This window comes from Lissotriton vulgaris, chromosome 1_1 (assembly GCF_964263255.1).
Source record: "Lissotriton vulgaris chromosome 1_1, aLisVul1.2, whole genome shotgun sequence".
NCBI lineage: Eukaryota > Metazoa > Chordata > Amphibia > Caudata > Salamandridae > Lissotriton > Lissotriton vulgaris.
The window spans coordinates 1,671,763,914-1,671,782,852 of NC_141685.1; the positions used below are offsets into that span (position 1 = coordinate 1,671,763,914).

The following is an 18,939-nucleotide window of genomic DNA, read 5'->3' on the forward strand; positions in this document are numbered from 1 at the left end:
TCTTCAAAGCTAGGATGGCCACAAGTACACCAAAAACAGACTGCGGCCTTGAGCAAAGCAGAAGGGGAATTCTTCCACCGTGGCAAGTGCCCTACCTTCCAGCCTGCAGAACAGGAAGACTACCCCTCTGCCTCCGCAGGACCAAAGCCGGCCTCCAGTTAATTCTGTTACCAATGTAACATGAAGCAGAAATGAAAAAAATATGCAAGATTGACATATATTTGGCAAGTCCCGCATTCTGCAGCACCAGCAGGTTTTTGTTTTCAAATTAAGGATTGGCACATGCTTTTAAATGTGACTCAAGCAACACTTACCTTTTCATCTTGGAGAACACCTCCACCACCGGTTTCAAGACTTTGGATTTTCATAAGACATTAGATCCAATATCAAGATTAAGTAAGAGTCACCACAGAGCATTGAAGCATAACCTTCCGTTCTAGACATCACCGTCTAGTTTCCTTTCAGGATGACTAATGCCATTGGCATATATTTGGGTCTCCATCTTTGTGGTGTCCAAAGACTGCATCATCCCAACTTGCCTTTCTTACCATGTTAAATCCACATCTTTCAGAGTTTGTGTTCTTATCACTAGCACTCTTGGAAAAAGAATTCACTACAAAGTATTATGCTCACCCTTTGGGGCCTTCAACGTGATAAGGCCTCAAAAAAATCAGGTGAATTCCAGATTTAGAAACCACCCATGCTCTACAGCGTACGTTTGCAAAACAATTTACTCTTTCATAAGGAAGGATGTTCAGGTGGCCATGCTTTTCTGCTTACATCATTCAACTCTGGAACAAATTGTCAATGCTCCTTAGATCATTTGGGGAACGTCTGGGCTCCAGTTGACCATTGAAGACACCGCTGCTGCTTGTGCAGTGGTAATATCACCCACTACACTTTGCATCTTCACTTTCCTGATGCTCTTTGACATATCTCAACTTTGGATTTTAAATCGGTTTCATAGCTTAACTATAATTCTTTTCATGATTAAAATTGATGGCAACAATCGTAGAAGAACAAGACAACGGTATGATACTCTGGTAGAGGAGCCTGATATTTCATAATAGTGAAGCAAGAGAGAAAGATGATAGCTTGGTTTTAAAACCACAGATTAATTTTGAAAATAAAATCAAACTAGGCAAAACCTGGCTAACTATAGATAACACCATGTCTGGCTTCAGATGTGCTAAAGACAACGATGATATTCTCACTGTGCCATGGACTAGGTTGTTTTCACAATTAATGTCAATGTAAAAAGAACATTTTGCAACATTATCAATACAAACTAGGCCCTTCATAAAAGTGGGCCAAAAATAAAATTTTAAGCATGCAACCTTTACTTCTTTTGTATCATGTAACCAAGCTCACCTCAGGTGGTGGTTCGATTTCAGGGTACTCCGAACACAAGTTTTCAATTAGTTCTCTCACGACAAGTGGGAAATCATCAAAGCTGTTGACATAGAAGATGTTCTTAAGGTTCCTGTAAAGCATGATGCTTTTTAACTCTTCAATATCAGCTCCAGACACCCCCACAGCGATGAAGCGGATCCCTGAGGCAGAAAAAACAATTTAAAATGTGTTGTGGAAAGTTGCAAAAGGGAGATGTAGCTGGATAACTGTGATTGGTCCTATTCAAGATAGTACCCAGAAACCTCAACAAGAAAATGGGTAAGTAAAAGTGTCCAAGTTTAAAAATGATCATTATTGTTATGAGGTTTTCTAAGGCACTGCACAAAGTTGGTAGCCACCTGTGCACACTTTGCGATGGATGGGGTGGTGAGTGCTAACAGTGGGTCATTGCAGGTGCCTCTGGCTCTAAATATAACACCATTTAATTTCCACTGCAATGGTGACAGAAATGATGAAACAAGACATGTCCAGGATTACTAAAATAAAGAAAATGCAGTGCTTAATTACAACCAGTAAAGTTTACTTGAGTTTCAATTCATGGAGCTGTTTCTTCACCTTGTAGAGAATATAAATCTGGGATTTATCAACACATTCTTTTTTTTTTTTTTATACCTCTTTTTATTAACATATTCAAAATAAAGGCACCAGGTGGCAAGCAAGACAATCGCAAAAGTTATAAATACATTTCCATATCCCCTATTATTCATTAAGATTTTTACTCAGGGATCATTCAGATTCCATCACTACAGCCTCTACATTGACAGTTGGAGGAGTACATATATCCCCTCTATAGCCATTACATGCACCCCAAATGTTCCCCCACTTCCCGGGTCGACCCCTGGCCACGTACACTGACCTCTCTCTGAACATGCACCAGTCTAAATCCTCCATCCATTTCACCACTTGCGGCACCTGGCTGGTGCTCCACAGCTGTGCAATGTTACGCTTAGCTATCTTGCATGCCAGGGTCACCCATTGCTTCCCATGTGCATTCAGAGTCAGCACATTCTTTTTAAAGTCTTACCAACAATTAGCCACATCTTATTAGGTACCAGATCTGTTTGGCAATCCCGAACCCAGATAATTTGTGTTTGCGACAATGTTCATAAATAAAAATTAAGCCTGGGCGGAGTTTGTGGAGTTGCGCTATGCGGAACTCCACGAAGTGACAAAAAAACTCTGTAAAGCTACCCAGAATTCCACGAGCGGCGGAGTGGGTTACCTCGCGCCATTCACACTGATTTTTAGTGCCGGATTTTTGTCCTGTGCTGTAATATCAGTGCAAACTGCATCTCGCACAGTGCAAGAGGGTGCTGCTTCTTTCTGTCATAGCAGCTTCCTCAACACGAACAGAAGGTTTCCCAACATAACTGGCAGAGACCATTCACGACTGCCCATTTTGAGAAATCTTGCAGGGAAGTGATCTACCGATGGATTTTCCTCCCTCGCGCTTGACAACTTACCGTTGCCGAGTGTGAGTGAGGAAAAAACTCTGCTCCATAGTGGAGCAGAGTTTTTTGGAACTCCACGAGCTACGGGAGCGCGGAGTGCAAAAAACTCTGCAAATTCCACAAATGGAGTGTTCACCGTCGAGGCTTAGTAAAAATATTTGCTTGCAAACTATTTTATGATGTTTAAGTAGCATTAGAAGACATTTCCATAAGTAGCATTAGAAGACATTTCCATAAGTATGCCTTATCATTTTGTGATTTTAGACATATCTTGGTCTTGGAAGGCATACTCGAGATTAACATTTATATACTGCACGCTATATACTATATTACCAACAGTTCATAATAAGCACTTTCAAGATTAGTAGCATTCGTTTTTCAATCTTTTGATAGTTTGGTAATATAAGTGAGACAATGTTTGAATGCATCATCTGACACATTGATGCCACATTTTACTAATTTCTTCAATAGATGTGGCTTTGAATTAAAATGTGATGTTTGGTGGTGAATCTCTTTGGGAATAATGGATATATGTATTCATGGTAACTTTCATTACATCACCCATTTGATAACTCAAACCCCAGCAATAACTCAATTACTCTCTTTTTATTTTTATTATTTCAATGCTTTATCTTAAACAATGTCTCACAATCACTTTTTCAATCTCTTCAGGTAGTAAATTTCTTCTTTGGCTAAAACCTACATTTCTTCATTTCCATTTTTCCCATCATTGTCCTTTAATAATTATACCATTGTGTTGAAACTGATGACATTTATGTGGGGGCTCATCACTGATGTCATATCAAATGTCATGGGTGGGACAATGGTGGGACAGCCATGTTACCTCCATCATTATGCAAAGAAGAAAAAGATGAAAGTAGAATACTGTACCTAACAAATGTGCCACTCTGGCCGGCTGCACCACCTCATCTTGGGATCTCCCGTCGGTCAAGAGGACAAGAGTACGGGGCATGGATTCTCTCATTCCTCGGCTGGTCTGAAATATCTCCTTCAGCACAAAGCCAATGCCACGACCTGTGCACAACATGGGATATAGCATAAGTTAATGTGAACTTAAAGTTTGTGGAATGCCAGCATTATGGATGAAGGGAAAATTAAAGTTAATACGCTCAGTGCAAAATGTTGCTTTGTTAAGTGGTTCGAATCCAAGTTTACAAATATGAGCCAAAAATAGTGAATTAATGCAAAAATATCTGAAGCAGACACAAAGTGAAATACTAATAGTCATGGGTAGAGCTGGGGCCCATGCAGCCAAGGGAGGATGAAAGGACTTGGAGCAGATGAAAAGGGTTTATCAAAAGTAAATGATGGCATGCCGCAAACACATACACCAAGCGCAAAGTCAATCTAGCTGTGTTATTCAATCAAATCCCTTCATAGATGTCGTCAAACCTGTTTATTGAGGCAATTATTGATGATTCTAAAGACTAAACATATTTTACAATCTCTTTTTATCTCTTGTTGTGGATTTTAATATGGACATTTGGGTAATAATAAAAATGGGTTAGAAACGGGAACTTTTCACAAGAATTAACATCTTCAACACCCACAAACGAGGTCGTCTTTTGGTTCCTATTTCTTTTAATTGTTTTCACAGGTGATCTTCGGCTCGAGGTGTCATTTATAAAAGCAGCTCGCCCTAAGCACCCTGTGACCTATACACCTTTGCAAAACGATGCTGAGAGCACAGGGCTTCTCAATAAAACCAGCACTGCACTAACGTGCTCACTTAATCATAGTTACACTAACAATACTGTCATCATCGTAGCAAAATCAAAACTACAATCTATCAAGAAGCAAACATTTTGCACTTTGCAAATATCTTAGTTTTCTTTGATTCTTACCTGACCCTTGGACCATCCTAGAATGGGGCTGCTGCTTTCGTGATTTGTTTAATCAGAGTCAACCATACATTTTGAAGTTACATAATTGAAGTACTAGTGGTGTTTTAATAGAACCAGTTGAGTTTCCCTTGTTTTTTCCTCTGAAATTATATAGTTCAGTGTCTAAATACCTATATGCCACAGCCATAACCAGAAAAAACCTTTTTCAAAAGCAGACTGGACGCTAAGTAGCCTCTATATTGTACATCTACGTTCCAGGGTGAGCTCTGCTGTCCAGCTTTGGCCCAACTAATATTTTCATGTAACGATTTATTCTTTTTACAGACATTATAAAGACTCTGGAATTTCTCACCCATAAGAAGTGTATTATCATTACTTTTTTAGCATAATGAATTCATAATCTGTGACCATGTCAAAGTAGCCTACAAGTTTATAATGGCTGCTTTTCATTATTTGGGCTTCTCTAACTTTCTCAAAACAACAGCTAGAGCGATAGCACAATAACTGTTGTACACTTTCCATGTGACCAATTTATGAATTGATTTTGTGGTCACAAAATCAAAGATTTTCAAAGTCACGCGCTCTAGGTCCTGAAAATCAAGTGTCCTGCTGTACTAAAAGTTCTTTATGAATACAAAAAGTACTTTTGACTGACACAGTGTATCTTGCGCTTCATTCTAAAACAAAAAGAGGGGAGATGAGGGGACAGAGGGAAGGGGAGTGAAAGAATCTTGCTGCTCCTCTTTGAAATTTGGAACACCATTTATCAATGGTTTGTGACCGCAAATGTGGTTGCAAACCATTGAACAGATACCAAACCTAACTGATTGACAAGCTTCCTCTTGTGAATAGTGAAGGCAGCCTCAGGAGGAGCATACAGTAGTACAGGGGACAACTGCCTAATGCCCTCAATGTCATTTCCTGCATCTGAACATTTTTTGAGCAGCTATGAAGGTCTGCTGTACCTTCACAGGCCTCCATCCCTACATTTGCAGTGGAGTGTTTCTACATCTGGACTTATATAAACGAATGAGCCAGGAGGCTTTGAGGTCTCCTGCAAATATTCATATTTCTATGCGACTGAGTAGTACATGAGTGGCATCATAAAATGGAGCACAAGTCTCATAACCAGTTGGTGTGGAAAAAAACATGCTGGCTTAGTATATTTGCCCAATGTCTAAAGGGAACCTCCCCAAACTAAGGTTTGGAAGCAATCTGAGGTGCCTATACTGATAGCAAAGACAGGACTCGGGCTCCTGAACCACCAGTTGTGTGACACTAGTCCATTTATGGGTATATACATGTCTGCCATATAGTTAGAACGTCAGATCAAGGCACTGCAGCCAGAGGCTCCACTAACCCAAAAGAGTGATCTACGGCTTGCGGGTTACAATTAAAGCATACTTGCCTTCTTTTTGAAGTATTTTCAGTGCTTCAGCATGAACCCAGCATGCCTTTGCCAAATCATAGGGGTCATTGAAGATGAATGGTTCAAAGCTGACTAGTAGGTAGAGAGGGCCATGGGAGGGTTTGTTAGTGCTGCCTCTGTTTCATACAATTATCTACACTCTTTGGGCCTGATTCACAAACTTCACCATTGGAAATTATCACTCTTAATTTCAAATACTAGACCTTGGTTTGACTTCAGCCCCTCATAGTGAACCAACTTACTGACTCCCATTGTGGTTGTTGTTGCCTTCCAAAGGTGGCAGAACATTTTCCTCCAGAGAGGACTGGCTGTTTCCTACTACTTCTTTTTCCAAGGCCCAGAAAGATGACGGCTTTGTGTGTCAGACTTTACGGGAGCTCTGATTTTTCTAAACAATACAAAGAAATCAGATCTTCTGACATTTAGGATGTGAGGTTCATCAGGGCCACTTCTGTACAGCCATGGGGGTGGTGTTGCTTCAATAGGATCTCATTCTCCATCTCCAGGCCCGTTGACCTTCTTGTTGAAAGGGGATCCAGCGGCAGTGCGATACTGGCTACAAATTTGGGTACTTATGATGGCCCCTATGTTCCTGGTTCCATGTGTCTAATTCCATCAGAGAATTCTAATGACTTTCATCTTGGTCTGTAAGGGTCTAGCATCACAGGACTTGCGACATCACCCTGGGGGACTCTCGTGATCTTTGGACTTCTATGGCCTGGGGGTTTAACAAAGATCATCTGTTGAAAGGATGTCTCTTCTTCCTTAGGTTCCTCTTGTTTCAACAACATATGTCATTATACAGGGGACCTGCCATCTCAAGGTCGTTGGTCAAATTCAAAGGCTCTGAACTTTTGGAGGGAGTAATGTTCCAATCTCAAGATCCTTCAGTTTGTTGTTATCCAGGAGGAAGGGTTTCATCTGATCGAAAGCATGGACAATCAGTTGTCCAGGCCTATATCAAGCACCGGAGTAAGGGCAATAGAATAAAGACTGCTTCTTTGGATGTATTTCCTCCGGAGTTATTTCTAAGGGCAGTGTCATTGACTATCATGAAAGCAGTTTCTCTTCTGGGAAGATGGAATATGTGTGCCAGTATCCTCAGTCATCGGTTGCCTTTAACCATTCATTTATGTCTGTGCCAGAAGATACTTCTTCAAATATGTGCAAACTGAGGGTCTCCTCTTCTGCATCTCTTTGCCTCCCCGGATGATGGATCTCTCGCTCTGATATGCTCAGCACGGAAATGTACCCAGGCTTGGGGAGTGGGTGCACTGTCTCTAGCACTGTCAAAACCTTTCACCCATGAGATTGTAAACTTTTAAAATGTTTGACTTTCTTAATGGATCTCTTCTAGTGTTAGCAGACTTCACTCTATAGTGGGCTGTATTGGGCAGCTCCTTGGGTTTTATATGAGCCATACCTACAGTTCCTCCTAGACACAGTGGTATTGAGGCCTAGTCCTTCTATTTGTCCAAACTTTGCTTCAAAATCTCATATGTCTCAGGAATTGGTACTGGCATTATCAGATATATGTTTGGACGGTGTGTCCAAAGATGATGCTTTGTTAACTTGTCTACATATTCACAGACTTATTTGTTTATCTAGACCATACCTTTGTTTTTTCTTGTACTGATTATCTTTTTGCAAGTTTTGATCCTTCAAGGAAAGAAAGTAAATCTTATATGCTTGCGTTTAGCCTTTGATTATGTTTGGCTATTTATACCGCTTCTATCTCTGTTGGAATACCTTTAGAGGGTCACTCTTCAAGAGGTATGGCTGCTTCATGGACAGAAATGAGGGTTGTATTGTTTGATTGACATTTGTTGAGCACCACTTGAGCCGTCCCATCCACTTTTGTTAATAATTAAAAACTGGCTGTGTTTGTCTCCTCTCGGATGAGTTCAGGGCTGGGGGTCCGATTGCAGGTCACTAATGAATGTGGCTTCTGTTTAACAATTGTCATGGTTTTGCAGAATCTTTTAGCCTGTATATGTGGCTTCTGTTTAACAATTGTCATGGTTTTGCAGAATCTTTTAGCCTGTATATTATCTTTGGATCTCAATGATATTGTTTCTTTGTGGAAGATTTCTGACAAGGAAGCCACATGAGGTGGTAATGTTCCTTTTACTTACCAGTAAGCTTTATCAATCCAAGACTTTTTTGTCCCAGTCCTCAACCCCCACACTGCCTTGCCTCCCTGTCAGCTCGGTATGTCACGAAATGATAGCCTGTGTGGAAAAATATAAAAACCCTGCAAGTGAACGCTTACCTTCAAGGGGAAAGCTTTACCTCAAGGGTAATGACTGGGACGATGAATCTTAGACTGGGAGTCATGACTTATGGAAAATTTCCCATAATGAAATGTATATCATAAATAAGAAAATGTCACAAAAAGATGCAAGCATACATTTTCCAAGTGGTAGGAATGCACAGCAGCCTCAAATGAAGGATCGTTTTGTTTTGAGAGTCCACAATCCAAACATCAGCGAAGTCAGCGTTTTACTTAATGAAAAAAATAATTACGTGCGTGGGGCAGCCAGGCAATTTGAAGTTTGTTTGTGAAAGATGACCCTGGTCTATGGTTTGTGTGACTAACATGGAATACAAACATATGCAACCAAGCCAACAGCCATTTTAGCACATTATGACAGTGGCTTAGGCATGGCTTAAATCCCTCTTTCTTGACCTAGTTTCGGAAGGGTCAATGCTTTCTCTTACCCGTCTTGGTGTTGCCTCCTACATAGCTAAGAGCCTTGACTGCCTTCAGCACAGCATTCCGGTCTTTATATTGGTTCAAGAAGAATTCCACTCTAGGCTCATCACTGTACTGGGCTATTGAAATCTATGAACAAACAGAAGACAAAGGCATGTGACATTAAGACACAACTCAGCCAAAAAACATGACCTAATATGTTTCACCAGAGACCTGCTGTATTATAATGCGGTAGCACACTGCGACAGTCAACAGACAACCGTTTGGTTTCGTTAAGTGACAGCGGGTAACAGTGCTGATACATTAACTTGCACATCAATTACAAACCATAGGCCAATAAAGAAAGAGCATCTCTGAATGTTGGATGTAACAAATCCCAGTGAATCAATATATATGACAAGAATAATCTGGGCACTCAATATTCTTTAATTTGTCCTGTTTTTCTTCATTCCAGAAATAGTAGTTATTTAGCTGTCAAAAGGAGCTTCAGGGTTTCCAAAAAGCCTGATAAATGCATGCATACATATATGAACACATACAGGGTGTTTGCTCTGTTGACGTGTCATTCACATCATACCTCTGCCCACCACAGCATAACGCATGAGGCAATGGGTCAGCCCTCTTCATTCATTGGCTGTCTTTCACTGCAAATGATGGCAATATATCTGATCACATGTGCACAGCCACCTGAAAAGCATTGCACTTTAGCTCCAGAGCTAGTGTGGATAGGATAATGGACTAATATTTTATTTTTATACATTACATATTTTTGCCAAATGTTATTGGCAAATTTTGATATGATTGCCCCCCCCAAAAAAAGCAATGATTGCGCGCTTTCCAAAGCCAGACCTATTGGTTTTGATAATGCGCCATCTTCATCTTCCAGCGCTGGGGTCCATTAGTTTTTTTTACAATTCAAATCACTTTCCAATAGTTCGAAATTTCCATATATTTCATGCTGCACCATTCTCCATATATACAGTCTTTTGTTGTACACATTAGCATTTTGCTTGCTCTCTAAAAACTCTGTAGTCCTTTCTTTGTTTAATCTTGGTAAATGAACCCATTAGAAATAATTATAAGAACACCTCGCCTTCTTACTGATTATTAAATGCAATACACAACATCTGCAGTGAATGTGCTTCCTTTGAAAAACATATTTCTACAATAGTCTCCGCAATTTTGCTCTTCCCAACTATCCTATAAGCACACTGGTCCACAGATTTCATGGATATCAACCGCTTCACGAAATTAGGTCAGATTGTATAATATGTTCTAGCTTCCTTCAGAGCCACCTTCCATTTCCTCTCCACCACAATGGTAAATAGATTATTTTATTAACAAGGCAATTCATCCTCTCTAGCATCTGATCATACTGAAGCTAATACAGGCCAGCTGATTTTAAATTATCCCTTCATTCCTTAAATAGTTATCCTTTTTAGTTGGGCTTGGATGCACTTCGATACCTGTAAACCTCTGGAACGGATACCCTCCTCTCTGATTTTTGTTGTTGTTCGTGTACATGAACCTGTTAGTGGGACTGTAGGGACTCTATCAGATAACACGTCCAGCCAACAGGAATTCTGATCACTAGGAATTACAATATATTGTGCTCACCTAATGTAAATGAAAAAAATGGCCCAAAAGGCAACGAAACATCCAGTACAGACCTTGACCAAAGTGTGTTGACTGCTCTTTCTAATACCATTGGAGCTGTAACAACTTTTGTATTTCGTCATTAATCAAACAATAATAAGGGCTTTATTTGGAGTTTGATGGTTAGGATACTCTGCCAAAATGTGACTAAAATATTCTCCACTCTATTTCACATGCTATAAGCTATAATGGACTTGTACTACAGAGGACGGGACATAAGCCACATTTGTGATGGCTTTTTCCGTCTGTCTGTCACACTCTAAATAAGGTCCTATTGTCTTTATTCTAGAATTGCTAATTTTCTCTGATACTCCAGTCCCTGTGTAGCCCACAATATTGTAATCTTAAAATGTACTCAATTTAGGCATCTCCAGATGTCTCGTGTTAAAACAATTAACTTTAGTCTCAAAAATAACAACTGAGATATGTTCTTACATCTCCTACACAGCACCAAGCAAAATTTCAACTTGTCCTTATTCTCTAACTTCATATTTAGCAATTCCTTTATGATCTTCCTCTTTAATGTAGGCAATCCATGATTTGTGAGGGCACAACATTATGTTCCTCTCTAGTGATAACACGTATTGGCAAGATTAACACATACTCCGTCTCTCTTTCTTTCCAATGAATACGTCCCTACGACTTTTGAATACATTCTCCAGCTTCTCTACAAGATGTTTCACGCCTCTGTATCCAGTTAGTTCATCAAATACTGTATCTGCATGATAATCCTTCTTATCTGAAACAAAGGTGTGCTAATGCTCTGTAACCACAAAATGTCATACGCATTTGTTGTCCGGTATGCCTGGGTAGCTCACAGTCATCTTTACTAAATCTGCATTGATTTTATTCCCTTTTCAGTGATCTTGTATCCTAAGAATATAAGCTGAGAAGCTCTAAAATGACATTAATTCTTCTTCCTGCTGCTTTTCAGTTCAGAATTTCTAGCACTCAACTTGGTATCATGCTCTTACTTGTTCGCCTCATTAACAACAACAAATTCTTTTAAATGCATCAAATTAGCAGCATCTATGTGCATCAATGAAAGTGGGTACACTCAATATGGAATACGGTTTGGCCACGTGATAGGTTGGCAACAAGCGGTGCACGTATGAAAGAAGGCAGCTCTCTTCAATGCAGACATCAGCTTCCCAATACTGGGAATAGCAGTCATGAAAATGGCTCAGCTTCAACTACATTGGCTTTCATAAACCTTATTGTGACCCTCTGGTTTATACACAGTACAGATAGGAGAGAATTACTCTGCATCCTCTTTGGATTTTATTACATCCACACAGAACTATTTTGCCAAAAGGTTTCATAAGCCCAATGGACAATAGTTGCTCAGTAGGCTACTGCATCCGCTCCAGTGATCTGTTTGTGATCCCAGAGTCACATGTCTGAAGCTTGGAGAGTTCACTCCTCCTTTCATATGTTCATAGTTGATAAAATGGACATCACTGAGTTGGGTAGCAATAAATATAAACTACCTGTCAACAGAACTTACGAGGGGTTCTAAGGATCCCCGGTCCTCAGAAACACCTACTATCCTCTGGACCAGATACGCAAGAAAATCCTTCACTAATAGCCACACCCCACAGCAAAATGTTCCAGGGCAGCCACACAATCTATGGGCATTCCCAGTGCTATCACCTCATGGGGCTGGGGTTGCAGTGGGAAGAGGTGGTAAACAGAAGTGTTCAGGAAAGGAACATACTCATCCGGTCCAGACATCATCAGCTCACAAAGGAACCCAGGACAGAAGCATCCAAACACCCAATCCTTGTTAGGATGCCATGTCATCATACTCACACTGCAAAACCTCAGAGGGAAATGTGGACATGGTCAATATTTGTAAGGCACAGTGCAAAATGCACTCTTTTCCTTTCTCGACCAATCCAAAACCACAATCCCAAAAGAAGGAAGGGTCCTCAAACCAGGGCTCCTATGGGGTTATAAGGAGAAGCAGGCAGGGAGAGACTTGACAAGAGGATTCTATGTGTAAACAGACCACTCCAGCCAGCTGACGATCAGAAGTATGCTTGTTGATCAATTATCTCTTCTCCAGGCAAGAAGGGAAACTTGGGGTATGGGTAGTTTGGTTGAGGATTGAGGACCAAGGAGAAGCTTCTTGGCTGAGCAGAGGTCTTTTCTCCAGGGAGCCTAGGACCGTTCACCTGAACAAGTGTGGGACATCTTTGTGAGATGAAAGGTAAAGCAGCCCACTTCCCAAGGGATAGTATAGAAGCATCGAGCAGCCATAACATGTGACTGTGATAAGGGGCTGATAAACCCATAAACCAATATGGTGGAACAAGAGAACGCCTCAGTAGGGAAAGTGTGCTCTGTAAATATGTCTGTTATGTTATGTTATGCATTACGACAGAAACAATACTATTTAAATTTCTATGGCACATAGGAATCCTTCTAAGCAAGTTTACTCTAACATTTCTAATTCCTCTTATCTAATTAAAGAATTTTCTGTTAACTTATAGAGTAAAAAAGAACTTCCAAGTAATGTCGGTGAGGCCATTCCAACAATGATATGCAGTCAGTGCTCATCTAAACTTTTCTTTGTTTCTGAACCTTTACGCTTTAATATTGACTCAATATTTCCTTTTATTTCATGGCACGGTCACCATGCATACATGGTTTTGTTTCAGAAACCATTAACTTTCATGAATAAAAAGTGTTTATTTCACTTATTAGACTTTTTTAGCAAAAGGATGAATCACAATCCACCAACATATGACTAACTTACATCCCATCTATGCTAACTTGCCTGAGACTGTTAATTTCCTAATACTTTTCCTGCCCCATTCTTATTTGTGTGAGCAACACTAGGTTGTTGCCTCCATTTTTACTTTTTAACTGATAAGGTTCTCTGACTCCGCATAATGTCCTTTTCCTTCGGGTATTGCTTTGAATTCAACTCAGGATTGACCTCTTTTTACCCACCCTTTGAGGTTTGAGTTGCTGCCTTCCATCATAGACTGATCGTGAACATATTAATCAATGTATGATTACAAATGATAAGTTAGCTATTTTTTTCCAGGGGTTTTAAACATCAATGCTCATTCCCCTTGCTTCTGCTGATGTAAGATTAAAAAATATAGAACTCTGAAACTGCATTTGTTTCTTTTGTGCAATATTAATTCAATGTTCTTCTGCATGTATCATACTCTGGTCCCACTGCTGCTTCATCTGAGTTCAGTAAAGCACATTTTAAAGGAACCAACAGTTCTGATTCCAAACAATTGCAAAGCAAAGGCTTCTTTTCAACATTTAAACTTGGACCACAAACAGCACCTTAAGAATTCTCAAAGTCATGTTCCTATTGTTGCCACAGTCATGTAGATACTCCCTCCACTTCTGACCGCACCGAGTGGCATGAATAATGGTAGTGAGTATACATTGTGCATTTTCAGGCAAAATACCTCTTACTTCTAGGACTTCCATCCCCTAACTTTGACATGTGGAATATATACATTTAACTTTTGTACCAATTCTTTAGCCTTATTAATATCAATCCTTCTTCAATAAATTGGCATATGTTAATGACTACATAAAAATATACCTTAAATGGCCATAATCATAAAATTATAGAATATACTCATTCACCATGGCGGTGAAATGGTGGTAAAGAAAGGAAAACAGAGACTTGTCCACAGTAAAAACAGTCATTTATTTCTATGCTCTTATCTTTATATCTCTCCACTTTACACAATATCATTGTCATAACATTTATCACAATGTCATAATGACTCCCCTAAACTTGATTGCAAGCAGACACAATACATTCTCATGGCCTCCTATGATGTTGCAGTTTCACTCTAGCACCCCATGGTGATATTCAGGGTAACCCAACTGTAATGCGTAGATCTTGATGCATGGCAGGCTCCAAAGGTTACATCGGAGATCTTATACAGCCCTATTGTTGATAATTCACTGTCTTAGTCTAGGGGCTAGTAGATACAGTTAGAATTTAAGATATGCACACATGTTCCTACAATTGTAGGAGCTCAGCGCAGCCACCCTCTCCAGGTGGGGGGAAATGTACGGTTCTCAGTGTGATTACTAACAAAAAGAAAGATCTCAGGGAACTGATAAGTAAAAGCACTATGTTTTCAATATACATTACATTGAAATTGTTTCATCAATGTCCCAAAACACAAAAGAAATTAGGGCAAAGGGTGCTGAACAGAATGTCTTACCTGAGTCCCTTCTGGCCCAATTTTGGGGAAGTATGAGACAATTCGGTAGAGGAAATCTTTTATTTTGTAGAAGTTGCCCTGTCCAATACTGGAGGACTCGTCCACGAGAAACACAATGTCAGCTTTTACCTTCCCGCAAACTAGAAAGAAAGATCAATTAGAATCCCTGAAGAAATACAACCGGTATTTGAAAGAGTTTCTTCTACAAGTCAACTCACTTGGCCCTAAAATGGTTGTTGATGGTACAGTTGGACCAGTAGTCGAAAGGGTGGTGGTACGGCTTGCAGTGGTTGGAGCCACTCTGGTGGATTGAGGCACTTGGCGTGGAGTGATCCTTGCAGGAGAGTTTGTTTTCACCTGTCGCGTAGTTTGTTTGTGAGCTGTGACAGGGGATGCTGGGGTGCTCAGCTTCCCACTTGACCCTACTGCAGGAAATGCAACACAACACAACACAAAAAGTAGAAAATGTCATTCTCACATGACTTTATAAGGAATTAGAACTTTGAAATGTTGGGAGTTCCACTGAAGACAATGGAGTAGCTCCGGGCTTACAATGGCTGGTATAAACCCGGAGCTCCAACATTCCAACGTTTCTCTTCATGTTTCTCCCTTTTTAATTAGAACATTCTGCCCTTAGAGGGTGGAATCTTCTAACAGCCTTATAGCCCTTTGCCTCAGGATATACCAGTTGTTAAATGCCATTTCCCTCATTATAGACCCTCACCTGCGATTGGGCCTATAACTCGGATTCAGGGCCTTTAAAAACCAGTATAGCCCTCAGCAGCGGGCTATAAGTTTATAATAAAAACACAAATGTTTGTAATCTAGTAGTCCTGCATACTCAGAAAATGGGTTATATTTCCTGATTAGCACACTCTAGTGTAATTCTGACAAAAAAAGAAACAACAACTTTACACCTCAGTGGATACAAAGGGAAAAACAATAACACAAAATAAAGTTTTGGTCACCAAAAAGCTAAATAGATAGTAATATGTAATCTTTCTTCCTCATACAAATGGGAGTAGCACCAATGTACCTTAGCTCTATGTAAGAGACCTCTCATACAATGGAAGATATCATAGGACACATTTAACTCGCAGAATTTTATAGACTGATTCAAAATGATCAAATGGTAACTTAAGAATCAACAAATGATTACACAAGTCAGAAATATTAATTTGTTTGGGACTAGCCTAGTGAAGTCTCAGGTGAGTGAAACAAGTTGTTATGAGTTTGGTTGGAAAAACTTCAGAGGGCACAGAAAGGAAGATGTGATTATTTGCCTCCATTTTCCTTGCATCTTCATGATGACGATTCTGGACTGCTTGGTGTATTTTTAAAGAGTTGAACGGTATTAGCAAGAAATTGAACAGTTTTTTCTGAAGGAGTGGAGCAGTTATCAACCAACACTTTCTGAGCTGCTATGTAAATGAACATTTTCAACCCCATATTGGAGAAGGAAATGTGCCCATTTGAAGGGTGGCTGTTTTTGTGAAGCATGCCTTTTTTTCAGACATGCTGACTTACGTGTGCTGACTTCATTCATCATCTTTACAAAAGAACATAATGAAAATCCTTACACGAGTGAAGCAACTAAATCCCAATGATGCAATAAAGTTTCCACCCTTCAGCAAAAAAAACATTTTCCTTTTAGTAATGTTCTTGCATTTTAACTCCTCCCACTCCACTAACTAGCTTTGTAATAAAAAGCGGTTAAAATACGTAATGTCTCAAGGATGAGGGTGTTAGGAATGCTTGGCTAATGTCCTCAGAATGAAATACTTACTAACATTTGTGAGCATGGCTGTTAGTTTAGATGTGCAATTGAAATGCTATAAAGACACAATTAAAACAATAGGGCCTAATGTAGGTTTAGTGGACATAGTAAAGGCAGATAGGGTGGCGGAGGACTTTAGGGCCGCAACACTGTCATAATTAGAGATGCCCACCAGCCCCATGGTCATCACTATATGTTGGCGGGAACGGCTGGCATGCCTCCGTTGGCTCCATCAAACATGACGGTCGGCAGTCAAACCTTTCTAAACTTTTAGATTTTTCTGAAATAAATTCCTAAAGCAGAAGATTGCTTTTGAAAATAAAAAAACTGATGACTCCCACAACCATGGGAGTTTTCTTGAAAGGTGTGGGGGTCTTTTTTCTATTCTTATGGTAGAACATTGCCAGGACATACCTGGTGGTAAAGGACAGTGAAAAAAGCCTTCCGACTGCCCACTCTAAATAGGGTGGAGGATCAGATGGCATACCACTGATGGCCCCTGCTCCCTCAAGCTGTCATCAGCCTTAACATGGTGGTCCGCCTCTCTGTCTAACTCTAAATCCACTCCATGGTATCTAGTAATCCAGGATTAATCTAAATCATTGAGTCAGACTTGTTTTGGCTAATGATTAAAAAAGTGAGCAATGTTTAAAAAGAACACACTGCAAGTGGTATATGTGATACCCACAATGGTGGCTGCTTCAGAACTTGATGTGGTCAGCTTGAAACACAATAAAAATTGTAATGATAAAGGGATACAGGGTGATGGTGAATAACATCTGTAATATGAAATGTTGAATGAGAATGATTGAACATATATGAAAAAAAATATTTTAGAGAATATTTTGACTGAAGGATTTAAAGTAAAAGATAAATAATTCGGAAAAAAATCCACTATTTGAAAATTATACCCTGCTTATCCCCCTCTTTTGCAATTGTTAAATACATGGCTGGTACCACTGGTCGGAAATCTAGAGTTTACTTTCACCTGTCATCTGAGATTCTTAATAAATGTATATGAAAAGTGCATTTGAGCTTCATACTGTGTGCTATTTAGGAGTTTATGTAAGCCTGAAAATAGACTTTCTGAACAAAAGGCAAAGTGGAACCATGTTCTCAAGTTTAGCTCAGGAGGAACACACAAATATAAGAGTCCATCAAATGTAACTGCTGTTTCATCGTAGGAAGGTTCACATTATGTAAATGTCCCATTCATATGTGCCTACAACAAAAGCAATGAAGGGCAGCTAGGTGGTGGGGTTCATGGAAAATGCAAATGACAGGACCTATGGATTTTTACAAGATTAAACCTACTTTGTCAGGAGACATACTTATCCTCAACCTAACAGGTCGAATACAAGTCATTCCTACATGTCAAAAAGGTCGATGGAAAGGGAAAGTTTACTTTGAGTCACACTCGTTTATAGTATGGAAGAAGCTCCCTGTAGATGAGACTCAAAAATTCAGCCAATATTTTGAGAACCAAGTATGACGTAGTCTGTTGTTAGATAAGCTTTATGTTGGTGGTTAAAGGAGCTCTACTGAAACAAATGCTAAAACAGCCAGTTCACCAAGTGCTCTGATCACCTTATTTGACACTGGGAAATATTTGTATTTCTTTGGAGCAAAGTGCCCCCAGAACCATGCATTTCGTTTTGCTTTAATGGGCATCAACACATGAAAGTTATATGGAAGTGGAGGAGTGTGGCTCACTGATTAGAGTGGCAGACCCTGATGCAGAGTTCTGGCCCGGGACCAGAGTTCAATTCCCGACGCGGCAGGGTCCTGAGCCCAATATTGTCCACGGACTCGATAATTCTCGCCTCGGTGCCTACTCTAATCATGGGGTCCCACGCTGCAACTCTGGGCAATAGCTTGCTTAATCTCCACTATGGCGGCCCACCCGCTGCGGGATGCCTAGCTTTCACCTTGGGGATGCCCAGTAGGGGTTATCTCACAGGGAAAAAGCCAGGACGGGTTCCCAAGGCAAGCGCCTTGATGCCTTCGGGTGATACGTGCGCTATATAAGTCGCAATACATTTACATATGGAACACTGAGATCTGAAGAATGCTCAAGTCAGTAGCCTTTCATTTTCTTGCATCTATATACCCAAATGGAGCTGTGAAAGTTTGCTTGCGCTCTACGGTCAGCAGTCGATGGTGGCAGTGCTAAGAGGTTGGTGCAGCTTAGCTTAGGTACCCCTCATAACTCTCCATCCTCTCTTTCATGAATGGATCTACAATATGAGGAGAGGAGTCGCGAGTCTGGGCTCGGATGTGGGATATATGAGCAGGAGGTTCCGGCACAGTTGACTCAGGTATTTAGTGTGGGTTACCTACCTGACCGTTCCAACAACAAAAATCCAACCACCTGGCCATAGGCTAGGTCAGATCCTCAACAGCCTGGAAACAAGTAGG

The 18,939-nt window shown here is 40.3% G+C and overlaps 1 protein-coding gene across 1 annotated transcript in view; it reads right to left on the minus strand.

Annotated features, from left to right (window-relative positions):
* Positions 1-18,939, minus strand: part of LOC147751045 (collagen alpha-1(XIV) chain-like) — a 525,617-nt gene that overhangs the window by 37,565 nt on the left and 469,113 nt on the right. Inside the window, exons 21-25 of the mRNA XM_086932176.1 lie at positions 14,963-15,169; positions 14,745-14,884; positions 8,880-9,003; positions 3,756-3,899; positions 1,372-1,553 (exon numbers count right to left, since the gene is read on the minus strand). Of these exons, the coding sequence (XP_086788302.1) occupies positions 1,372-1,553; positions 3,756-3,899; positions 8,880-9,003; positions 14,745-14,884; positions 14,963-15,169 (797 nt within the window). The remainder of the gene's footprint in view (positions 1-1,371; positions 1,554-3,755; positions 3,900-8,879; positions 9,004-14,744; positions 14,885-14,962; positions 15,170-18,939) is intronic.